Genomic DNA, 26,874 nt, shown 5'->3' on the forward strand with positions numbered 1-26,874 from the left:
TTAAGTGTATTAAAGATAAGTAATGTTAAATCATTTCAAAATGAAAAAACAAAATGGAAGCACTAGATATACTAGAACTAAGACAATCTTATATTTTCTTCTCATCTTTCTATTACTGTCTTTTCTCTAATTATAACTATACTGCTATGAGTTAATTCACTTTTATTTTTGATCTTATATGTAGAAAAAGGACATTTCAACTTAGATGTTTAGATTCTCATTGCTGTTGGAAGTTAGCTTATAAAAGGTTTTCTGAACTTCTTAAGTTTGGATTTCAAGATGGTGTCTCTAACTTAATCTAGACTATTCACTTCTATATCATACTTTTTATTGTGATCTTATAGCTTTTATGGATGTCAATTTAATTTCCATTCTATTTCCATTTCTGTTTTTTGTCCATGAGCTAAAAAAAGTGCATTTAGTATACATGCCATAGTTCAAAAGGGACTAATCATATTTTGATAATAACGTTAAAGACTGCCATTCTATAGGTCCTCTTCTTTTGTTAAGAAATGAAAACCTTTATCATTTATATTAATACCAATTAAAAACACAGCAATTGTTCCTCTGCATTTTAACCCATTAGGGAATGTTCTCATAGTGTCTTTGCTCTGAACTTTTCTAAATCTTTTTTATTTTTTTTAACACTTTTGTTAACCAGAGCCCCAAATGAGTCTTTGCTGTCTGCTTCCATATGTATAACATTCAATAGTCACACGCAAAATGGTACTTTGTGTTGTTTAGTATTTAAAAATTTACACACATCTAATCTTCACAACTACCCAAAGTATGAAATTTGATTTAATAGATAAAATGAAATTTACTTATTTATTTTTCTTTTTATACCTGTGGAATAGGGAATTTCCCTGGCTAGGAGTAGAATCAGAGATGCAGCTGCCTGCCTACATCACAGCCACAACAATGCCAGATTGGAGCCGCATCTGAGACCTATGTCTCAGCTTGTGGCAACATTCAATCCTTAACCCACTGAACAAGACCAGGGATCGAACCCACATCCTCATGGACATTCTGTTGGGTTCTTAGCCCTCCGAGCCAAGATGGGAACTCTGAAATTTAGAAATACAATGAGTTTCTAAAAGCTATGAAGTGTCTAAATGAATTCTCAATTCCTATTCTATACTTACCGTCCACCTATAGAACAATATCTCCTTTCTCATCATATTTCACTACTCACTAAGCTATGACAAATCTGATAATCCACAGAATAGTATTCAGTTTTAGTCTACCATAATTATTTACAGGCATTAGTGAAATAAAAACAAAATTATTTTTTAAACTGAGTCATTTGTTCACGATGTTTTCTTGAATGTCTGAGCAGTTTATAATGAATCTTTTTCTTTAAAAAATACAATAAGCTGTAAATCAGTCAGAAGGCATGTGTCTTTTAGCTTTGTCAACTAGCCACATGACTTATTTAACCTCACTGAGCCTCAATTGCCTCTTCTGAATAATGAGGAATTTGAAGAGGAGAATTTAAAAATTTTCCTTTCAACTTAAAGGCCATGTCTATTTTGAAAATGATAGTGAAAGGGGGAGGTTTCAATAAACTGGCATGAAGAATAATTAGAGACAAGAAAACACATGCATCTAAAACCTATTGGAGGCTACTTCAGTGGTTGGTAATGAAATGACAAGGGTATGAATTTATAAGGGACAGTGATAAATTGCTGGTACAGGTGAAGGAATGAATCACAGTGACATTGGACAGAGACATGACAAGCTACTGGTGACTGATTCAGCATGGGGCATAAATTAGTATTAGAGTCAAAGGTGTGTTCAAGGTTTAGTGGAAAAGTTGGTCTGGATTGAAAAGGTGGGATTAAGGTGTACATCACCTAATGAATAGGTGATGAACTTGTTTGAGTTTTAGGCAAAAATGATTATATGAATTCTAGACCATGGGATTGAGTTTAAGGCTGGAGATCTGAAAATCACCAGCATAGAAGTAACAGATACAACTAAAAAGTGAAGACTTTCTGAGAGACATGGCAGAGTGAGAGAAAAATAGAATTAGACTCTGAGCTTCTTCAAATCCTGGTATATGTTATGGCATACCAAAGTCACTGGGAAGAATATAATTGTGGTGTTGGAGGAATGGCCTCATAGGGTGATGGACACAACTGTGGGCACAAGCAAACCCCCCACCCCAACAGCCTAATGGTATGAAAGACTTTATACCCACTGTTTCTTTTCTTTCCTCACTTGGTGTGTTCCTCATACTTTCTAATCATCTTGGACCTCTGAACTTCAGATACGTCCTGATGAAGAAATAATAGGGAAGCACTGCAGGCTATTTCTATTCACTCGCTTACATCAGAATCTTGTCTCTAAGTTTTGCACTGCTAACTATTATGTTGATTGTAAATCCAAGTGAAAACAAGTTAAAGTCTAAGATTTCATTTGCATATGTTAGATTAACCAACTGAGGTGGTCTATCTTAACTCACTTAACATTTACCTTTTTACAACCTCAATTGCTCGGTATTTTGCATAGTTAAATGAATGTTCAAGGAGAAATGAATGAACAAACAAATAATCAGAAAACCAATATTTGAGAAACATTCATAGTTGTGGAAGCGAAAAGAGAAGGAAATGAATAAAAAATTGTACTGTCTTCACAGACTTTGATAATAGCTAGCAACTTCTCAATTTTACCCTGTGTATGAATCACTGGGAGATCTTGGTGTAGCCAGAGATTCAGCATTTCTGATGAGGTCTCAGACCTTACTGTTCCACCAGGGAGCATGCCTTATATAAGGTTTCATATGACTGTTCTACACATGTATGCCCCTGCTAATAACAGATGCATGAGAGAATGCCCATAGCTCAGCACTATTTAAATATTCACTGAATTAAAAGCGACAAACAACACTGCATATTCAACTGATGAAAGTAGTAAAGAAAGCACCTTAATTGATATTATAGAAGAATGAATGTTTATATAACTCTCTAAACCGTAGAACTCATTTCTAAGGCCCTAGTTTATTAAGAAATCTGGTTCAAAGAGGGCTGCAATATATTATTTACCTTCAATATTATTTTAGGTAGTTATAATTATTCACACATAGCAGCATGTTACTCATCTGCTCACTTGTCGTATGTCATTTGCTTCCTCAGATCCATTCTCTCCCATGTAATATTTTATTGAATTGCTATTAAACTTCACTAGGGGCAATTATCCCTTTCTTTTGACTTTCTTGTTCATTTTTTTCAGTTTCTTTTGGGTTCTCTATTCTCCATTCACATTTAATTCTGAGATTTTTCGTTATTTTGTGAAATTGTGAGAAAAGTATTTGACAGAAAGCACACACATAGAGAGCCAAGAGCTGTGAGGAAAGACTGCATTAACACTCTAAAGGGAAGGGTAATATTCTATAACTTGACTTAGTGTGGATAGGAAAACAAGTCTTTCTTCAAGAAGACCACCAACTATAAAGCTAACACTACTAAGATATGAGAATAGAAACTTATTAATTCTGCCTCTTGAAAGATAAGCCTGTTTAACAGCTAAGAAATGGAATAACAAATGCACTTAATGAAGTGATTACATTTCCACAGGTACCCAGCTGAGTCCATATGGAGAATTGTTGTATCAGGCTTATTGAACTAGCACAGACAGAAAATCTACACAGATTTAAGCATTAAATGCCTAAATGAACATATGAAGTAAAAGAATATGAGAACTTCTAGAAAGTGACTATTTCCATAAAATTAGCACTCAAGACCCTCTGGATCTGATCTCTGCATATCCATGCAAACTCTGACCTTGATCTTAGGCAAATAGATCTGAAATAGCCTTTCTTTTATTACCTGCCTATTAAATTGCTACTCTTTCGTCAAGATATCCTTTGAGAACCACAACTTTTGTGATGCTTTGTACAAGGATATCAGGGAAAATCAACTACTTTATCCACCTTTTCTAGAGCATCTTGCATATGTGAGCACCTGAGTCCTCACAACATTGTGATAATTATTATATATCTGTCCCAGTGTTTTATTTCTGTATTCTAAAACCTTAAATATTCATTCATTTATTCATTCCTTATTGAATGCTCACTAATGAATTTTAAAATATTTTAAAAATATCGTTATTACTAATCACTAATTCAAGATTATCTTTTTACTTAGGATTCCCTACTTTCATTTCCCTTAGGATGACTCTTTAAAAGCTTAGGTCTCTAAAGATACCTCACTAGTACAGGCTTTTACGGTTTCACAGCTGGACTTAAACCTTTTTATAACTGCCATCTCTGAACCCAGTCTCTCCCCATAGCCAATCTTATGTGTAATTTTTAACATAATCTCCCTAGATAACTTATTCCTATATAAAATATTTTAGTAATTTGTGTTTGCCTTTTTTTTTTTCTTTTTTTTTTTTTTTGTCTTTTTGCATTTCTTGGGCTGCTCCTGCGGCATATGGAGGTTCCCAGGCTAGGGGTCCAATCAGAGCTCTAGCCAATGGCCTATGCCACAGCCATAGCAACGCGGGGATCCGAGCAGAGTCTGCAACCTACACCACAGCTCACGGCAACGCCGGATCCCTAACCCACTGGGCAAGGCCAGGGATCAAACCCACAACCTCAGGGTTCCTGGTTGGATTCGTTAACCACTGAGCCACGACGGGAACTCCCCGTGTTTGCCTTTTTGACCTAATGTTAACTAAATATTTCATTGCAAGCCTTTCTCCATATCCTGCCTTCCACAAATACTCTATTAATGCTTCTCTCTGTTCTGAGCCCATATATTTTCTTTGAGAAAGAGGTTGCTTGGACTGAGAAATTGTCTTACTCATAATCCAGCAGCATTTAAACTGCATTCCGCTTCCTAGATAAAGTCACCTAATATTTTGGCTCACCTAGCAAGGACTTCACCACTTATTCTATTTTATCTTTTTAGGGCTTCACCCACAACATATGGAAGTTCCCAGGATAGGGGTTGAATTGGAGCTGTAGCTGCTGGCCTATGCCACAGACATAGCGATGCCAGATCTGAGCGACATCTGCGACCTATACAACAGCGCACAGCAATGACAGATCCTTAGCCCACTTAGTGAGACCAGGGATCTAACCTGCATTCTCATGGATACTGGTCGGGTTTGTTTCCTCTGAGCCACAACAGGAACTTCTACTTCACCAGGTAGAACTGTTTTCTCATGTAAGTCTTGTGTAAGTTTTTTTTAACTTCATTCCTGTCAACACGACCTGAAGAATTAGGAAAAGAGCAGCAACTTTTTTTTTTTTTTTTGTATCTCATCCCATTTGTTTTGTTCTTTGCTAGATATAATGTATACATAAAAATAATTCTTAATTTACTGACAAATATTTCCCACCACATTTTACTTTATATTGACACACAACACCATGTAACTTCTATATAATGACTTTGCTTTCATGTGGCCTTGTGTTTATTTCATTTAAGTCATCTCAACCAGTAGGTTTTAAAATTCTGTCATTTGAAGGTTAATCTTTTATTAACATCATTTTCTCTATCTGTGAGATGAAAACAAAATCTTCAGGGATGATTGAGAAAATTAAATGAGATACTATGTGTGGGAACATTCTGTAAATGTTAATATGCTATACGATATAAGGTATTTCTTCTTATATCTTCAAAATACTTTTGAAGACAGGACATGCTGTGCACAGAACAGACTATCAGGGAAGGCAAACTGGGCAGGTCATACTTCCTACAGTTTTTAAAGCATTACTTGAAAAATCTCATTCTTGAGCTTTTTTTGTGTGCTTCTCTTAGGTTACCAAATTATTACAGTGCAATGCAATTTTCGGCATGGTGTTTTTCATCTACATGACCTCATGTAATCGTATTTCTTGCTTTACCAACTCACCCATGAAATTTCCCTTGTCAATTATCTCTTCTACCTCACCAAGTAGCTGTCATACCTAGAGCAGCCTTTATTCTCAGCCTCGCCTGCGTTTCTTTCCCGTGGGTTCCTCTTCCCCTCTGCTGGCTGCCAAGGAGAAGCACATTTATTGGCATGGCCCCCAAACAGATGCCTGGCTGTCTCCCTTCCCCCTTTCTCTTTCAGCCAAACCATCACCTGCCAAGGGCTGGTGGTTGCTGCCACTCCTGTCCACTGCCTCACACTGCTGAGGCTCGAGTCCTTTTTGGCAGTCCCTTCTGAAGTTCCTCTGCCAGAAGCCTCCTCCTCTTGCCTGCAGCTCTCCTCGCTCCCGCCAGCCCGCCAGCCTCTCCCCCGCTCGGTCGGCGTGCAGCCTCTTCCTCCCGCCCTTGCCAGCTGCCTTACTCGCCTTTCCTCAGGCAGCTGCCTCTCCTTTCTTCCCCAGCCCTTCCTCCTGGCTCCGCCTGAACGTTTCTTTGCTGTGGCCTCACCCTCTCTGGCCCGATGTTTTGTTAACGTCCAGACTACCTCTCCTGGGTTCCAGTTTGTACGTGTGTCCACCGGAGAGAATATCTTTGGAAAGTGGGCATTTTCTTCCTGCTTTATGTTTGACTAGATCTCTCGTACCCCCACCCCCACCCCACCCCTACCCCTCACTGTACCTTTTCCCCAAGTCCAGAAGGCGCGGTGTAGTGACGGTGGAGAGAATTTACAGAGACCACAGGCCACAGGCTTGGTCCCTGGACCCCAACAAAGTTTTGGACGCTCAGGACTTGCTATTTCTTAAACTTGGCCAGTCAGGCAACAGACCTGAGCCCCCAAACAGGGCACGGTAACCAGTGCGCTTCCTTTGATTACCAGCGTCCCCCGACTTTTTCAGATCCAGTCAAACCGAGGACGGCAGTTGCCCTCCAGGACCAGGCCTGGGCTGCTCCCCAGCCTACACCAGGGTCCGCAGCCTGAGCCCCACCCAGTCTCCAGGGGAGGGGCACACTTGTTTCTATTGCTCCAAGAAGGGTGAGAGAGATGAAAGGATGGAGCCGCCCAGGTTCTTGGGTGCCTGTCTCGGGGATAACGGGTGGGTGGTATGTTAAGACTACCTCCCTATCCAGGGCCCTTCTCGCGGGTTGACCACTTCCAATGTACTGTACAGTAGCAGTTTCCCTTTATGGGCCGTCGCCTTTAAGAAGAGCGCGCGTGCGTGTCGGGTTGTGTGTGTGCTCGTGTGCAGATGTGTATGTGTGTGTCTGTATGTGTGTGTGTGTGTGTGTGCGCGCGCGCGCGCACCCAGGGCCTGAGAGCCAGGCAGACCCCAGGAAGGAGGAGTTATGTAGATCACGGATGAACGTTCTGGAGGGGAGCGACGAGAGGAGGGTAGGAGAAGCAGAGGCGAGAGAGCGAGGAGCGGCCGAGGCCCTTCCCGCAGAAGCAAGAGGCAGTAGCGGCGGCGGAGGAGTGGGTGGTGAAGGAGCAGGAAGAGGGGGACGGGCAGGCTGGAGGCGGCGGCAGCTGCTGCGGCTGCGATTCGGTGCTTTGAGCCTGAGCCGCGGGTGAACTTGGGCGCCACGTTCCCGGGGACTGGCCCACGAGGATGGTGAATGTGAGCTCCTACTGATCCTACCTCCGCCGCTGCTTCTCTGGAAGCTGCCGAGCGCGAGGGCCCTCTATCTCTTCCTCTTGCCCGGCTGTGGGTGAACCTGCAGGCTCCTTACCCACCCAGAGGACTTTTTTTTGAAAGGAAACCTGGGAGGGAGGGAGAGGGAGAGAGGGAGAAAACGAAGGGGAGCTCGTCCATCCATTGAAGCACAATTCACTATGATCTTACTCACATTCAGCACTGGAAGACGGTTGGATTTCGTGCATCATTCGGGGGTATTTTACTTGCAAACCTTGCTTTGGATTTTATGTGCTACCGTCTGCGGAACGGAGCAGTATTTCAATGTGGAGGTAAGAGTACGAGGGCTTTCTTCCTTCCCCCTTGCCTGGGCTGCTCCCTGAAACATTTCGTTTACTCCTTGGATTCTTGTACCAGGGTCTCAACACATTGTTTCCCTTCAAGCGGGCGAGACCCTTGCTGAGTTTGCCTGTTTCTTAGGTGATGGATGCGCGTGAGACTGAGAATCCGTTATCCCCAGCAGCACAAAGCACGGTGCTGCGCGCTCAAAGACACAATTGTAACTGGTCCAAGCTTTTTACCAAGGAAAGAGGCGAAAAACTACTTATAGCAAACGCGTGACTTAAACAAAACAAAACAAAACAAAAAAACCCAGCAGTTTGAGTTTCTGACAAGTAAACTGCCCGGGAAATAGAGAATTCTTTTTTTTTTTTTTTTTTTTTTTTTTTGGTGTAATGTGCTGCCTTGGTATTGTTCTTGAAATCTTTCTGTGTTTTGTGCTTAACAAAGGAGGTTAAAATCATATAAGGAGAGTGTGGGGATACTTGATCTGTTTAATAACATTACTTTGTGATAAAACACTTGATTAGACAGAGTCTTTTTCTCATTTAGACATAACTTAATACACTGTAACTAGATCTGGCTACACAGAGGGCATGAAATCCATCTCTTTTAAAGTGTCTTCTCTTCCCCTCCCTTGCCAATTGAACATAAACATGGCCCAAGGTAATAGTTCTGAGGTGTGTTTTTAATTTGATTTCACACTCTCTTGGCAAAACAGAGAGGTTTTAGACGGTCATTTGCTTTACTTTGATAGCTTTGGGAACAGACAGACACAAAGCAAAAGGGAACTTAAGGATACGACTTGTCAGACCTCTGCCAAAGTACTCTTCCTGTCATCAACTCTGCACTAAAGCCAGTAACCTTGCAATAAATCTGTGGAAGCTTGTATACACCTCGGCTCTAACCAGTTTATTATATACAGGATGGAATACAAAGACAATAAGAAGGTCTTAGTAAAAACATTCCTTTTGATTAGACCTTCTGTCACCTTAAGAGAATTACAATATGCTTTCTCCCTATATCTTTAAAACATTGTCATTTTGTTGGGAATGTGTGTTTACACATCAGCAGAACCTGTTGCATAGTATTTGAACATGTTTCATGTAATAGATTTATATACAAAGTATGCATAATAAGTGCTACATGTGAGGGCATAGTCTAAATATACCTCTGTTTATATAAACTCTTCATAGGACTATGTGTAATAAGTGGTAGTTGGTAGAGAAACAAAGTATTTGAAAAAGTAAGAACGATTATCAAGAGTTAACTTTACAGATGTTAAGTATGATTGTTACACAAAAACCTCAATTCAAACCGAAACTCTTTAACCCTTTGAAAAATACAACTTTGTTTTATTGAATAAAAAGAGAGGTGGAAAGGGACGGAAAGTCCAGACTTTTCTTGATAGCAAATTTAAACTTTTGGAATTGCATGCCACAGATGACTTTTGTGTCTAATATTTAAATCAAAAAGTAATGTGGATATGAAAATGGAATTCATAGACTAGAGAAATGAAAGTGTCAGGCTGTTATTTATGTTAAAAACAGAAGGGCCTATTGCTTCAAATTGGTTGTGGTAGTTATGTTGGTGAGTGATGGGGGAGAGGTAGCTATAAGTAAGGGCTAGTTTTTATCTTGCTTACTAGGAAGAGGAGAGCCTGGATTCATGGCTACCTGCTTTGGGAAAGTCAGATTTGCTTTCAGAGATTATTGGAATAGTATCAGTGTATTGATGATCGTTAGATTTCCCTTTTGAGCCTAAACATAAAATGTGATTGTATTTCTTCATAGTTTGAATTCCTCACTCAGTTTAATAAATTATTATGCAAAAAACTTATTTTGCTAAAAAGATTTTATTTGAATTTCCATCATCTCTTTTTTTTCTTCAAGATGTATGTTAAAATGGTCATGTAAAAGTTATTTTCTCATATTAAAGTATTTGTTATTCCATCTATGTTTATTATAGAATACAAAGATTTAATTATGAGAGTTAATAGACATGTACCACCTGAAACCTTAAAAAGATATTTGATACAAAGGAAATTTTTCTAATGATTTAAATGATTTTGTTTCAGAGCCTGTATTATTCCCAAATAGTTTTTAAAAAGCATTTGAACATGTCCTTAGTTGGGTTAATATACTTCTTTATGTGCAATGTTAACTTCCTTTTTTTCTATCATAAGAGTAGCTGCCAGTTAATTCAACATATTGTAAAGAATATGAAATGACAGGATACTTTCTGACATGAATTTCTGCCTGATTCACTTTTATTAGATGTTTCTTTTTTAGAGGAAACACTAATGGGAAGAATAGACCATCATATCTTCTTCAGAAAAGGCATTTATATTGTGTTCCCCATTCTTGGTTGGAAAAGAGATTTCTTTATTTCATTGATTCTCAAGGACATTCTTAAACATTATGGTATCAATCATGTATAAAGCTCATATGATTATAAAATTTTTTTCTAGTAAGCACACCAAGCTATTATAGTTAGAATGAAGCCTCTAGGAGATGCTTTTTGTGCTGGCAATTGAGATTCACAATGCTTTATTCCTCACTGAACATCACAATTGGTGGGACCCTACTTTTCATTTCTAAAATTTAAGGTTTAAAAACCTATGTTTTTTCCCCTTAGAAGTGGGAATTGGGTAAGTTATGCATATTAACTCTTTCCTGTCTGATGTTCAAGGGCATAGTTATTTGAAATTTTAAATTATTAGAGCAGGAGATATTTATTAATATGCTGATAAAACACTATTAACCCAATGCATTTTGTTTGTTTGTTTTTGTTGTTAAGACACAAAAAGGAACATCTCTTAGAGCAAAGAAGAAGGGTGATACACTAGCAGAAGTAGTACTATTGAAGAAATTCCTTATGTATCTCAGGAAGAACACATTTATAATGCTAAAATTTGAGCACACATTTGTTTAAAGATTTTTGTATATCATTGGATCCATTTGGGGGGAGTGGGCCTTTTGCTGTGTAATCATTAGCATGATGCAAAGGAGCTGCATTGCTAATATTAACTAAAAGTCAAAGACTGCTGTCATTGGACAGCAGTCTGATTCAGAGGTGTTCATTGGTCAGAAGAAGAATCTTGATTTAACAAAGAATCATGATTTAATCTATACACTCTTAAAAGGTCATTTTGTCTCTAAAATAATTTTCTTGTTTCAGTAGAGATTCTCATGATCCTAGGACTCTCTCTCTCTCTCTTTTTAACACAGCAAGCATTTTTTTTTGTCATGAAACCTAAGATAGAATGTAGTTCATGATTGTAATGACTTTCATCTCCACTTTGATAGTGTGTCAAGTGTTAAATATTTATGTGAACAACATATTGTTCATTTTTTAAAACAATTAGACACTTGTAGGTAGGAAAATTATTTTAAGCCAATTTAATGGTAAAATAAACGCATGATACTCTCAATGTTGCACATATCAAAACTTTATCAAGTTTTTTGATAACAAAAGAACTTGATAAAGAAAAATTGATTTTTTTTGCTCATAATTAAAGAAGAGATAATCTAGATTTTGAAAAGCTATTTACTATGAATTGTGAGTGTAACCCTTCTACATTTTTCTTGTTTATGTTTCTTTAACTGATTTAGTTTTATTCAGCTTTGTCAGGTTTATATGAATCTATCTAAAAGTACAGAATTTGCTTGGATTAACTTTGTATTGCATATAATCTTAGCAGTGATTAGTGGTAAGACATTTCAGAGATAAAAATTACATTTATGGATTTTAAAATGTCAGATGTTGGGGCCTTTTCTCATTTCTCTTATTTTCTACTTGCTTAAATAATCAACATGCATCATTTTATTTGCTCGTGGAACGATGATGACACCATGTTCTGGACAGCCTCCTTGAGTAAGGGACTCTGGGCTGACTCCATCCCATAATTCTCCACTGTAGCAATTTTATACTGGTTAACAGCAGGGGCTGCATAACTGATTCATAAAGATTTTTAACTTCAGCAGAATTCTAAGCTTCAGAATCCCAAGTATGCTGGCCATTCAAATTCATAAGAGCCAAGAACTCTGACCAAGAGTCCAAAAGACTCAATAGTCTTCAGATTCTTCAGCTTCCCATAGATGTCTCACTTAAATTGTGTCTTTCTCTGTTCAGAGTTGCTTGGTCAGGTTGCCCAGATCTAGGGTTATTCATGAAATGCTTACAAGTGAACCAATGCCAGTGAGGTAGATTGTTTCTTAATATCCCTGAGAAATCCACAGAGAACAGCCATCCAAGTCCATCCCTCTGTACAATTGGGTTTTCTCTTTCAGTCTCTTCTTTCCTGTCAAGTAAGAATAGAATTGGGTTCAATAACACCTTTTTATTTTTAATCTCTAGAGTCAGGTTAAAAGTGATAGATCTAAAGTTTCTACTTTTTCTTATTCATGCTATTTCAGGTTATTACATAAGAAAACTTTAATGTACTTTTTCAGTGGTATACTTATTTTCTCCTAAGTTGAATTAGTCAATTATTTTCTGTAAATGTATTTTACTCCCTAACCTACCCTAACTACTCAAAATTTACCTGTTCAGACTATTTGGTAAATAACTAGTTGAAATTATATCTAGACAAAAATTTTTTTATAAAAGCCATTGAACATTTAAATCAATCATTTAAACTTGTTCAGTGTCAGAAGACAAAGGTTTATTTCATGATGCACCTTCCAGAGCTTTTCACCCTTTAGCACATATATTTCAAATTGAGAAAATCATTTTTCATGTTACTTTTCATTATAAGTCATTTTAAATATCTATGAATGTAGTTATATTCATCAAATCATTTTATTATGGTATAGTATAGTGATTAAGAGCACATATTCTGATTACTCATATAAAAATATAGCAAATAATGAAATAATGCCATTTGCAGCAATATGGTTGCACTTAGAGATTATTGTACTAAGTGAAATAAATCAGAGAAAGACAAATATCATATGCTGTCACTTGTATGTGGAATCTAAAAAATGATACAAATGAACTTATTTATAGAACAGAAACAGACTCACAAACATAAAAAGCAAACAGTGGTTACCAAAGAAGAAAGAGGGGGAGGGATCAATTACTATCTGTAAAATAGATAAACAAGGTCCTACTGTACAGGACAGAGAACTGTATTTAGTATCTTATAATAACCTATAATGGAAAAGAATCTGAAAGATCTGAATCACTTTTTTGTATACCAGAAACTAATACAACATTGTAAATCCACTATACTTCAATTAAAAAAAGAGCACCTATTCTAGCACTAAATTGCTTGGATTCAAACCCCAGGCCTTTTACTTGCAAGTTAATCTTTAAGTCAATAACAGACAAGATGATTAATCTCTGTGAGCCTCAGTGTATGTATCTATAAAATGGAGATACTAATGGTATTAGTCTTATATGGTAGTCCTGATGATTAAATGTATATCATATTAGATAGATAGATAGATAGATAGATAGATAGATAGGAACATTCCTTCACATGGTTAAACACTCCATACTTTTTTAGATGTCGTTATTATTAGTAAAAAAAAAATGCTGCTTCAAAGGTAATTGGCAGGATAGTATCTAATTACATAAAAGTCTATCAGGTGAGGATATACCAGCTGGTCTAGGAAGATTTCTTTTTAATACTTTTCAATTTTTTCAAAGTGTAATATATTGAAAATAAACCAAGCTAACATCAGTACATTTTCTTCCCGTGGGTTTTTCTTAGACAGTTTAGTTCAGGAATGTGATTTTCACATTTTGTCTCGTCATCTGTTACTATCATAGAATGTCAAGTTCAGCTCACACCTTCTTTTATAAGACTGAGTTTGTTGAAATCTGTTCATCTTTTCTAACATACTGGAAAAGAAACAGACCTTTAGATACAATGGACCTGTTTATTTTAATTGGCTCTAGGCCCAAGTACCTTCTATTCAAAATAGGAGTATAATTTGACATATAACTTAGGCCATCTCTATGTTACCTCCAAATCCAGAACAGAAAGGTCTTTTTTTTTTTTTTTTTAATTAATAGGAGAAGGAGGAGGATAGGCAGAAAAATATATAATATGTTTTATTCAGTGACAGGGAAGTTTAAAAAAATCTTGTTCATATAACATTGGGAATAGGAGATAGCTAGTGATAAAGTATAAGGGAGCCCTGGGAAGAGAAGGTCAAGGGGCATGGCCTTTAACTTGGTTCTTGAACTAACATATCCTTGATCTTGGACAAATCATTTCTTTAATGCCTTCATCTGCAAAAATAAGAATTGAACTAAACTGTCCCTAAGGTCATTTCCAAATTTGAAATTCTGTTGCTTCTAGCTCCGATCTTAATTTATACGGGCAAGGGGAACAATGTACATATTTGTCCTGTAAATTTTGGGGCAACTAGATCACAAATATAAAGTGTTCAGACTTTTTTCCCTGAAATACCTATCATGAAGAAATATAGAAAGTGCAGCTTAAATCTAACATTTGTTATCATCTGTAGTGACACAGGACGTTCCATTTTGGAAATGATCCTAGCCTTCTGCTGAGTACTAAAAACACTGGCAGCAAATTATATGTAATTTTAAAATCAATTTTGGCCAAGGTATCAAACTTTAAAATTTCAATGTTAAAAACATGGCTTGATGTTATTTTGAAAAATATGTATCTACAAGTGGTACCTCAATCATAAAAAGGCAAGTTGGAATAAGATCAAGACCAAAATAATTTTGGGGGGAGGGGTTTCAAAATTCCAATCTATCTATATATAAAAATTACACATATTTTATAGTGAAATGAAATGCCTGTACTGTATGTCCCTTTTGCCCACTGTGGAAAATAATTTTGGCACCTGGATCTTTGAGGGTTATTTTTGTTCTTTACAACACATTTGATTTTGAATGTGAAAAATCAGACCGTATTTCTTTTATAAAATATGCAGCTTATGCAAACAGCAAACATATTCTAGGTTAAAAGATAAACTATTGTGTAAAAATATGTGAGATACTCTTTTTTCTTTTGCCTTCTTTTCCTTGGGAAAGTTATAGATTTTGGGGTTATTCATGAAATCACGTTTGATTGCTGCTTCCTGTCATTTATCACTCTGAATGGACGTTCTCTGTCTTAGTGCCTCACCACGACCATTTGGCATTGTGCATTCTTGGGTCTGAACCAGTGGAATATCTTGATGAGTTTAACAAGTTTAGCCAAGAAAGAGTAATCCCACAATAGGCCTCTAACCTTTGATTGTGACCTGCGGGTGTAGTATATAAAAGGAGGCTAGAGGGAGCTATTGAGCTGTTTAAAGGTTCTAGTGGTAGAACTTGGTTTAAAATCAAGGCCAGTAGGTGCAATTAATTAGATGTCTTAAAATGAATCATAGCCAGTCATAACTTAAGGAAATCAATGAACACGTGGTTCAGGATTTAATATGTGAACTGGGTTTACGGATAGCCACTTGGTACCAGTGATTACATGTTTTATGACCTAGGAAGGAAACTAACACTGTTGGGGGAGTTTGGAGGGAATTTGGGCATGACAGTATGACAAAGTCTGTTATAATGCAGTATTACTTTATATTTCTCCTGTTTTTAGGTGTTGCATAGGTCATATACTATGTAACATAGTCACTGTAGGTGCTTTGGTAGTCTTATTTTAACCAAAATGAAGAACGAAATAATTGTCATTCAGATTAGAGATGCGATAGATCTAATCTGATTATGTCTTTTAGATTATGTGTAGCAAATATCCACTTTTAAAAGCTTGTCAGACTGGAGAGTTCCCATTGTGGATCAGTAGTAACAAACCCGACTAGTATCCTTGAGGATACCGGTTCGATCCCTGGCTCAACTCAGTGGGTTAAGGATCTGTCAGTGCCGTGAGCTGTGGTGTAGGTTGCAGACATGGCTTGGATCCTCTGTTGCCTTGGCTGTAGTGTAGCCCAACAGCTGCAGCTCTGATTAGACCCCTAGCCTGGCAACTTCCATATGCTGAAGGTGGAGCCCTAAAAAAAAAGAGAAAAAAAAATTAAAAATAAAAATAAAAGCTTGTCAGACTAAAGTTATTTTTTAATGTTTGCCATGGGAATTTATTGAAAAAATATTATTAAATGAAAACACATTTTTTTTTAAAAAAGATTTTTACCTATTCTTCTTTTTAAAAAATATGTAAGAAATGAGCCACTAAAGTGTGAAACAGTGCTTTAGCTTTAAATAGAAACTTTAGATATGTTTTCAGTTGAGCAGATTGTTATATAAGGGGGATTAAAAAAAAGGCAGTCACTAATGCATCGGGGGCTGCCAACATTTAATTAAGATATTATAATCTGCTCATAAGCATTATTCAGATTTTTTAAAAGTCTTTAATCTAGTCAATTAAGTGAAATAATGGATAAACAAAATAAGTCATGGCCCCACAGACAGATATTCTCAGGAGAGATTGTCCTTAGAGTGATGTATTCAAATGACCAAATAAACTACTCACTGGAATGGAATTTTATAGTATTTGTTTTAGTCATGCTCAAGTTAGGGGGGAATAAACTGCCATTTTTTTTTTAAGGAAGCTGGATACTTTTGTGAACTTATTTCCTGTCCTCAAATTGCATGCACCTGAACTGATGTCAGTGGCATGCAAGGCTGTCCCTCTGCAGGTGGCTGCTGCAGAGACAGACCCTAAGTGATCTCAGTGGAGACATTTTCCATGGGAACTTTTCACTGTTGAATTCATACTAGGTGTTAATAGTTTCTCAATGTTTATAGCATTTAGAAATTTGAATTTGTTTTAGGTTTCTAATGTCCGTACATTCATTCCCTCTTTTAAACAATTGCAAGTCAGTTTCTTCTCGTGGTCCTACTTGTTTCTCCCAGTTGGAGTCTTGAGGGACTTTATATTTTAGATATATTATAGGAGACCAGGTATGGAAATTGGATAAAATTTTACAAGAAGCCACATTTCTACTTCTCCCCTCTTTTATTGTGAATAAGGCAGAATAGATTCAAAGAACTTCCAGTATCAAATGTATACTCAGTGATTTGCATGAAATTGAGAACCAGCTTGTAAGAACTCCAGGTTACAGATAAAACTCTTTGGGACATTTGAATGTTTTAATATTACAACAACTCTATTCATAGAACTTACTTGCTCCTGTATGTGGCATGAGTGAAATTGTTTGTCCCATGACTAAAGGAAATTACTAAAACAGTCTTTGCCTATTCATAAATGGGTTTCTGGTCTTTATTGCTTGTTTGTAGCACAGATTTTATAACAGTGTTGAGACAATCCCAAGCAATCTTCTTAGGCAAGAATGAGGTATATTTCAGTTTCTTCATTTTTGCTGATTACTGGGATTATAGGAAAAATTATATGCTGTAAAGTGGAAATGCCTGGAATTAATTCTATTGAACATCTTAATTTAATGTAATAGAAACAATGTTAATTAACACAGGTTGAGCATTTGCTGTATGCCTGATAGTGTTCTAAGTGCTTCATATATTTTAACTCATTTAAACTTTATTACAATCTTGTGAGTTAGAACTACTATTTCTCTTTCACAGTTGAGGAATGTGAGGCACAGAGAGGTTGAGGAACTTGCCAAGACCTTAAAGCTCTGTATTCTCCTGAAGTAGAATAGCTCAGAATCAAAGCAGGCAGGTTGGCTGTGGAGCCCAGGATTCTAACTAAGAAAATACAGGTGAGAATTAACTCCCAGGTTTCCAGTAAGGACAGTGTAATGCAGTTTCATTGCTCACATCTTTTATATTCCAAACTGAAAAGAAATCATTGACATACATAAAGAAAGTGCTGGATCTATCCTAGTGTAGAATCTTACCTGGAGTAAAAACTGTATAGACTGTTTTGTTTTGTTTTGTTTTTTGGGTTTTTTTTTTTTTTTTTTTTTTTTTTTGCTTTTTAGGGCCATACCTATAGCATATAGAAGTTCCCAGGCTAGGGGTCGAATCAGAGCTGCAGCCTACGCCCCAGCCATAGCAATGTGGGATCTAAGCCACTTCTGCAACCTACACCACAGCTCACAGCAACCCCAAATCCTTAACCCACTGAGCAAGGCTGGGGATAGAACTCACATCCTCAGGGATAACAGTTGGGTTTGTTACTGCTGAGCCACAATGGGAACCCCCCACTGTTGTTGATTTGATTTGTTGATTCAAGATTATGTAGTGCTGCTTAAGATAATTTTACTATTGAATACCCTTTATGATTTTTTACTCAGAAAAGTAGTAACTTATGTTAAATTGCCTATAACATTAAATGTGGCATAGTCTTAAATTATATGTAATATTGAGCTAATCATAATATCACATTTCTCAACTGTTTGTCGTATTGCTATTGTCACAGTAAATGTGATTTTTGAAGATTTGGAAGATTAGGAAGATTTGATTACATCCCAAGGTGAAAAGTATAAAATACTGTAGAAAAGGTAAAGGAAAACCTATTATATCTGTGTTCAGTGCCCTGCTGGGGAAGAATGTGTACATATATGGCTGCTGACTGGCATGAGTGCTGGAGTTTGTAATTTTTGTATATTGCTTCGATTGTGTTGAAAATACGAGGAAACAGATTTATTTGATTGTTTCTGATAGATTATTGTAAAGCAGAACTTTCTCAGAGATAGATCATTTCAGAGATGGATCAGGAGCTTCTGAGCTCACTGTTTGAGAATAGGCCTGATGTCTAGGTATTGCCTTTGTTATGGAGAGAATGGAAACTTCAACTTGATGGTGACCGAAGGGTGTAAAAAATCTTTAGTCCTCAAGTTTATTGCTGGATATAGCTTTCAAGGCTCACTTAGTTCACTTATTAGCCTTTTAAGGAAAGACTGTTACTAAACCAATTTAAAAAGGTGAAAATCTAACTGATTTTATAAAACATTCCTAGTGTTAACTATCCATTCAACTCTCTTTTACTTTCTATACGGGCAGTGTATTCTAATGGCTGTGTGCAGGAGCTTGGAAAGACTTGCTTAAAAATCTTAGCTTTAGCACTAAAGCTCAGTGAATTTGAGTGAGCTAAGTTATTGACTGTGTGCCCCAGTTTCCTCCTGTGCAAAATAGAGATAATACTACTCAACTCAAGGGTTGTTCTAAGATTAAAGAGGTAAAGGATAATGGATCAAGTAACTAATAGACTCCTGATTTACCATCCCCTGCCGAAATAAACAAAAAATGGACAAAACATGTGAAACAATGGTCTTTAAGTCACTAAACATCAGGTATCCTTCATCCTCTGGAGTATTCAGTTGAGAAGTGAATGTGGTCTGCACATTCTTGTGAAGTAACTCCTGCAGGCCAGAGAAAGAATCAGCCAAAGGCTCAGTGGGGACAGTACCTGAATCAGATCTCACCCTTCTCTCCAGCCTCATATCTGAAATGTTATCGTCTGTGCTCTATGTTATAATACAGTGATCTTCAAACTAAAAGTCCCTGTGAAGGCCTAAAATTATTGAAAGCCTCTAGAAGTTTTTATTGTGTGATTTATATCTATTACTTGTATTTATATCTATTTACTTGTGGTAGGCAAGTAAATCTGAGAAAGTTTAAAAATATTTATTTAGACATTCATTTAAAAATAACAATAGGAGTTCCTTGGTGGCCTAGTGGTTAAGGATTCAGCATCATCACTGCTATGGCCCAGGTTCCATCCCTGGCCTGGGAAATTCTGCATGTTGTAGATGTGGCCAAAACATAACAATAATAAAGTTAATGTAATAATATAGATAACATGTTTTATGAAAAACACATTTTATAAAAAATAGTAAAAGAAAGACATTGTTTTATTTTTTTCCAAAGATTCTCATATTTGTTTCTCTTCTTCCAGTTTTTAAAAAAATCAAAGTATAGTTACTATGTTATATTAGTTTAAGTTGTACAGCAAAGTGGTTCAGTTTTATATATATATATATATATATATGTATATATATATATATATATAATTGTGTGGGTATATATGTATATATATACACACACATATAAATAATTCCTGATTATTTTCCATTATAGGTTACTATAAGATATTGAATATACTTCCCTGTGCCATACAGTAGGCCCTTGTTGTTTATTTATATATAGTAGTGTGCATATGTTACTTTATGTCTCCCCCCACCCCCCACTATCCCCTTTGGTAACCATAAGTTTGTTTTCTGTGTCTATAAGTCTATTTGTTTTGTAAATAAGTTCATTTGTCTTTTTTTAGATTCCAAATATGTGATATTATATATTTGTCTTTGACTTCATTTAAAATTATAACCCCTAAGTCCATCCATATTGTTTCAAATGGCATTATTTCAATACCCTTTTATGGCTGAGAACAAAAAAATTACAATTTGTATGGAAACGCAAAAGACCCTGAATAGCCAAAGCAATCCTGAGAAAGAAAAAATGCAGCTGAAGGAATCAGGCTCCCCAACTTTGGACTATACTACAAAGGTACAGCCCTCAAAACAGTATGATCATAGCACAAAAACAGACATATAGATCAATGGAAGAGGATAGAAAGCCCAGAAATGAACCCACACACTTATGGTCAATTAATTGCTTCTATGACATAGGAGGTAAGAATATATAATGGAGAGGATAGTCTCTTCAATAAATGGTGTTGTGAAAACTGTTCAGCTACATGTGAAATAAGGACATTAGAACATTTCCTAACACAATATACAAAAATAAACTCACAGTGGATTAAGGACCTAAATGTAAGACTGGATACTATAAAACTCCTAGAGGAAAATATTGGTAAAACACTTTGACATAAATCATTGCAATATTATTTTGAATCCTTCTCCTAGAGTAATGAAATAAAAATAAAGAATAAACAAATGGGGTGTAATTAAACTTAAAAGCTTTTGTACAGCTAATGAAACTATTAAAAAATGAAAAGGCACCCACAGAATGGGAGAAAATATTTACAAACAATATGACCAACAAGGGACTGATTTCCAGAATATACAAACAAGACATAGAGCTCCAATATCACAAAAACAAAAACCCAATCCAAAAAATGACCTAGATAGGTATTTCTTCAAAGAAGATATACAGATGGTCAAGAGGCACCGGAAGTGGTCACAGAAAATTTTGCTAAATATTTTTAATTATTAGAGAAATACAAATCAAAACCACAATGAAGTATTCCCTCACACCAGTCACATTGGCCATCATTAAAAAGTCTATGACTAATAAATTCTGGAGAGGGTGTCGGAAAAAAAAAAAGAACCTTCCTACACTGTTGATGGGAATGTAAATTGATGCAGACACAATGGAGAAATATATGGATGTTCTCTAAAAAAACTAAAAATAGAGTTACTATATGATGCTGAAATTCTATTCCTGGGCATATGTCTGGAGAAAACCATAGATGCGCCCCAATGTTTATAGTAGCACTGTATATAGTATTCAAGACAGAGAAGCAATGTAAGTGTCCATTGTTGGACAGATGAATGGATAAAGGAGATGTAGTATATATACACAATGGTGTATTACTCTCATTTGTTTCCTCATTCACACTTGCAGTATTACAAATCAAGTAAACTCCACTGTCAGTTGCAAGTGAGAATGAAAAGCCAAATAACATATTAAACTAGTTTGATCTAGCAGACTTCTACAAGAGTTTTAGAACTCACAGTCTTAGACCAAACTTTGAGAACCCCTGTATTAGCTGTATTGTTTTCTCTTTATTTCCTGTATATACCAAAATACATCTGCCTTGGAATCTTCATCAAAATGCTTCAGTCCATTTCTTCCCCACCCTTCTACAAATTTTTTAGTCTCCAGGAAGTATTATCTGGCCTTCCCTATCCCCATCTTTACCTCCACCAGAAAATGAGCCATTATGTATTTATAATATCTTTCTCTACTTATTTTTCAAAGTACCTTTCATACTTGTAATCATAGAGTATTTTATCTTCAAAGATAGATACTGATATATGTATTTTAAGACCAAAAGGTCACTCTTGAAAATTCATACAGTGGCTTATTAACCGTTAAGTCTTGGCACATGGACATTTAGATGCCAACGGTTAAGTCTTGGCACATGGACATTTAGATGCCAAGTATCAACTTATTTTGTTTCTTTGTGCTTTTGAGATTTGGTCTTCTGTCTCTGGAACAAGAGACAGAGCCAAGCTCATGTTTCCCGGGGAAGAAATTTAGGGAGACTTGAATAATTTTCTCTCTTTTTGCCTGGAACATATGATTAAATTTGGTATATTATAGTAATTAAGTGCATGTGCAAAAAAATCTGTTGTAAATGGTTTTTGTGTAATAAATTAATATCTGTCTCTCACAGTAAATTTTAACTTTCTGAGACAGAGTACATTTGTCACCTCTGTTTCCCATGAGCCTAATACTGCCATGCAAAAAGTCCAGAGGTCAGTAGATATGTGTTGGAGGATGAAAGGGCCATCCCTATTCATAGGTGTTAATTTCTATTAAACTGATATTTTATGATCCATTTCAATAGTTATCTTTTCCCTTAATTCATTTTGCCCATACTGGGTGAAAATATGGCATCAATATCCCTCATTTACTTTAATTAGTTTAATAAAAATATTTAACTTCTAATAATAAAAGTCTGTGTTTATCTTAGTGATTAATGGTTAACTTGCAGGTAGCATGGACTCGAATTTTTTTCTAGTTATCTCCATTATATCATAGCAATGTTTCTGTTATAAATAAGAGTTTTCTATCTTCTTCCACTGGTGGAATGTTTCTATAAATACCTATTGGCTTAGCATTAAAAAGAATGTAAAACTGATAACTGTTTAGAGAGTTGTGTTTCAGAACACCTAGGGAAAATATAAATGGAAAATAACTTTGTTCTAGTTCAGTGACTTTAGTTGTAGTTAATACTATTAATAAATGGAAATTTCCCCCAATTTTCCACGAAAAGGAAAAACAATTTTACTTTTATTTCACTTTTATTTCATTTAAGATGAAATCATTTCAATCCCTATTTTAGCTACATGGATGAGAAATAAGTTGACACGCTGTCAACTTTTGCTCCATTAACATGTAAAGCCCTAAAAGTGAATAATCATGTAATAATTTGAATTTGTTTTAAATAACTTACATTAAAATTAGCTCATCTTTAGTCTTCTAACAAGTACAATTTTGAAGACCTGTGAATAACTGACTCGAGATGTTACACGTTGATGGATTTTTTTTTCTTACTGAACACCTCCATATTGTTGCCCTGCAGGATAACAGTGAAAACAGAAGACTTTTCAGTCTTTCATTGATACATGTACTGTCTGGATTACATCTTCCTTAGGAGGAGAGAAAATGTAGTCTTCTGAATGTGAAACAGTCCATTATTCACTTTTGCAGTTAATAAGAAAAGTGAGTCTTCTACTAGAGCATTGTGTTAGGAATAGCAAACTTACTGAGTCTGTTAGTAGAGGACAGCCAACTGCCTGTGGGTTTTCAGTTCCATTTATTTGTTTCAAAACATCTGGTTTTCTTTTCTCTATGTTACTTGAGTAACTTCCAGAAACTTTCTAGATACACATACACACACAATTCATTCCTTCCTGTGTTCCTTTTTTCCTTCCTTTTTGTGGAAATAGATTATGTAAAGTATTCTATACCTTTTTTTTTTTTTTTTTTTTTTTTTTTGGTCTTTTTAGGGCCACACCTGTGGCATATGGAAGTTCCTAGGCTAGGCGTCTAATTGGAGCTGTAGCTGCCGACCTAAACCACAGCCACAGCAACATGGGATCTGAGCTGTGTCTGCGATCTTCACCACAGCTCACACAACGCTGGATCCTTAACCCACTGAGCAAGGCCAGGAATCCAACCTGTGTCCTCATGGATACTAGTTGGGTTATTTACTGCTCAGCCGTGATGGGAACACCTATTCTATACTTTTTTAACATAATGCGCTTTGGGGATTTTTTTATTATTCCCAAGTAGGACTACCTCATACTTGTATGATAACTTATAATGTACATATATGATAATTTATTTAACTCTAGCCTGTTCCTGGACATATAGTTTATTTTCAAGGTTGTTTCTGTTATAAAACAATGCAGTATGCTTACCTAAGCTTGTGTGAGTTTATGTAAAAAATAAAAATTCTGGAAGTGGAATTACTGCATTAAAGGCTATGTTTATAATTTTGGTGTATCCTTTTAAATTGCTATACCCAAAATATATCAATTAATATTTATCAACCATGCTTGATCATGATTGATTCCACACACGCCTGCTGGTACTTTTAATTTTTTTCCAAATCTGATGGGTGAAAAATTAGTTTTATAAAATTTAAACTAATATAAACATTTGGCACTTAAAATATTTTAATCAATTTATTTTTTTATAAGACCTCCTTTTCCTACCATTATTTTCCTTTTTTGGCTGCACCTGTGGGAAATGAAAGTTCCTGGGCAGAAAGGGGATGGAATCCGAGCCACAGCTGCAGCAACACCAGATCCTTAATCCGCAGTGCCATAGTGAGAACTCGCTGCCATTCTTTATTTTGTCTTCTTTTCTTGTTGATTTATGAGCCTTATATATATTTATTAAGAAATTAACCCATTCATTTCAAGCATAATAAAATTAATTCATTGGACTATTTGCTTTTGCTAATTTATTTTTTCAGGTTAGTCATTTATATTATGACTTTTAGTTTCGTTTCGTGCTTCAAAAAGTCTCCATCATTTCAAATCTGTTTTTAAAAACATTGATTTATTTCTTCTTTTTTTCCTGTTTAAATCGTTGATGTAAAATACTTTTGGTACATGCACTAATGTTGGAATATATCTCATGATTGTTCCAAAATTGATTAACAGGTGTTTCAGCACTATATAATTAGCAGTACTCCTTTCCCTCTATGTCAGTTAGGTTTTGTTGAGAACTAATAACTATAAAATGCAGTGGTTTAAGACAAATTTCATTTGGTCTGATGGATCCATAGCCCAGGAAATGCCCCCACTTACTGAGCCTGGTTAGGGCAGCTCTGCTGTATGTATCTCACATGCTTTTGGAATAAGAGATAAACTTGTACCAGTTTCCTTGGTCTTAACAAAAGCACTGGAGAACAAGCACCACATGTAATGCATTAGTTCTTAGCATTGTAACTAACCCATAGGCTCTTCATGTGATCACATGACCACATTCTTTTTCCTAGAACAATTTGGTTACTTGACAGAGCCCACAGTCAAGATCAGATATACACATTGCTGCAAGTGAGGTCAGGGCAAGCTTGTGGATATAGATTTAGTGAAGAATTGTAACAACTGGTCCAAATTATGACATTTTCACTGAATTTAAATGCTGCCTTTTTTTAAAACTTAGTATAATGATTTTTATTTTTTTCCAATTATAGCTGGTTTACAGTGTTCTGTCAGTTTTCTACTACATAGCATGGTGACCCAGTTACACATACATGTATACATTCTTTTTTCTCACATTATCATGCTCTGTCATGAGTGACTAACATAGTTCCCAGTGCTACACAGCAGGATCTCTTTGCTAATCCATTACAAAGGCAATAGTCTGCATCTATTAACCCCAAGCTCCCCATCCATCTCAATTCCTTCTCCTCCCCCTTGGCAACCAAAAGTCTATTCTCCAAGTCCATGATTTTCCTTTCTGTGGAAAGGTTCATTTGTGCTGTATATTAGATTGCAGATATAAGTGATATCATATGGTATTTGTCTTTCTCTTTCTGACTTACCTTACTCAGCATGTTGCTTCAAATGACATTATTTTGTTCTTTTTTATGGCTATTCAGTATTCCATTGTTTATATATACCACATCTTCCTAATCCAATCATCTGTCAATGGACATTCGGGTTATTTCCATGTCTTGGCTCTTGTGAATAGTCCTGCAATGAAAATGCAGATGAATGTGTACTTTTTAGGGAAAGTTTTGTCTGGATATATGCCCAAGAGTGGGATTGCTGGATAGTATGGTAGTTCTATGTATAGTCTTCTAAGGTACCTCCATACTATATAGTGGTTGTACCAATTTACATTCCCACCAACAGTGGAGGAGGGTTCCCTTTTCTCCACACCCCTGCCAACATTTGTTATTTGTGAACTTATTTAAATGATGGCCATTGTGACTGGTGTGAAGTGGTACCTTATTGTAGTTCTGATTTGCATTTCTCTAATAATCAGGGATGTTGAGCATTTTTTCATGTGCTTGTTGGCCATCTGTATATCTTCCTCGGAGAACAGTCTATTCGGGCCTTTTGCCCATTTTTCTATTGGGTTATTGGCTTTTTTGCTGTTGAGTTATATAAGTTGCTTGTATAATTTAGAGATTAAGCCCTTGTAAGTTGCATCATTTGAAACTATTTTCTCCCATTCTGTTGTCTTTTTGTTTTCTTTTTGGTTTCCTTTACTGTGCAAAAGCTCATCAGTTTGATTAGGTCCAATTGGTTTATTTATTTATTTATTTTTTGTCTTTTTGCCTTTTCTAGGGCCGCTTCTGTGGCATATGGAGGTTCCCAGGCTAGGGGTCTAATTGGAACTGTAGCCGCCAGCCTATGCCAGAGCCACAGCAAGGCGGGATCCAAGCCGCATCTGCAACCTACACCACAGCTCACAGCAATGCCGGATCCTTAACCCACTGAACAAGGTCAGGGATCAAACCCACAACCTCATGGTTCCTAGTCAGATTCCCAAAGAGCCATGACAGGAACTCCCCATTGGTTTATTTTTGCTTTTATTTCTGTTGCTTTGGGAGATCGACCTGAGAAAACATTTGTAAGGTTGATGTCAGAGAATATTTTGCTGATGTTCTCTTCCAGGAGTTTGATGGTGTCTTGTCTTATATTTAAGTCTTTAAGCCATTTTGAGTTTATTTTTGTGCATGGTGTGAGGTGTGTTGTAGTTTCATTGATTTGCATGCAGCTGTCCAGATTTCCCAGCAAACCTTGCTGAAAAGACTGTCTTTTCCCCATTTTATGTTCTTGCCTCCCTTGTCAAAGATTAATTGACCATAGGTGTCTGGGTTTATTTCTGGGTTCTCTCTTCTGTTCCATTGGTCTGTCTGTCTGTTTTGGCACCAATCCACACTGTCTTGATGACTGTGGCTTTGTAATATT

General features: G+C 36.2%; 1 protein-coding gene and 1 long non-coding RNA gene across 2 annotated transcripts in view; one reads left to right on the forward strand and one right to left on the reverse strand.

The window, feature by feature from the left end:
* Positions 1–7,679, reverse strand: part of LOC106510034 — a 33,277-nt gene extending 25,598 nt beyond the window's left edge. The window contains exons 1-4 of the long non-coding RNA XR_002343787.1: positions 7,658–7,679; positions 7,168–7,587; positions 6,753–6,940; positions 5,921–6,492 (exon numbers count right to left, since the gene is read on the reverse strand). This is a non-coding gene — a long non-coding RNA (uncharacterized LOC106510034). The remainder of the gene's footprint in view (positions 1–5,920; positions 6,493–6,752; positions 6,941–7,167; positions 7,588–7,657) is intronic.
* Positions 7,072–26,874, forward strand: part of MMP16 (matrix metallopeptidase 16) — a 311,134-nt gene continuing 291,331 nt past the window's right edge. The window contains exon 1 of the mRNA XM_001926617.6: positions 7,072–7,827. Within this exon, the coding sequence (XP_001926652.1) occupies positions 7,696–7,827 (132 nt within the window). The 5' untranslated portion in view covers positions 7,072–7,695. The remainder of the gene's footprint in view (positions 7,828–26,874) is intronic.

The sequence above is a fragment of the Sus scrofa genome, chromosome 4 (assembly GCF_000003025.6).
Source record: "Sus scrofa isolate TJ Tabasco breed Duroc chromosome 4, Sscrofa11.1, whole genome shotgun sequence".
Classification (NCBI taxonomy): Eukaryota; Metazoa; Chordata; class Mammalia; order Artiodactyla; family Suidae; genus Sus; species Sus scrofa.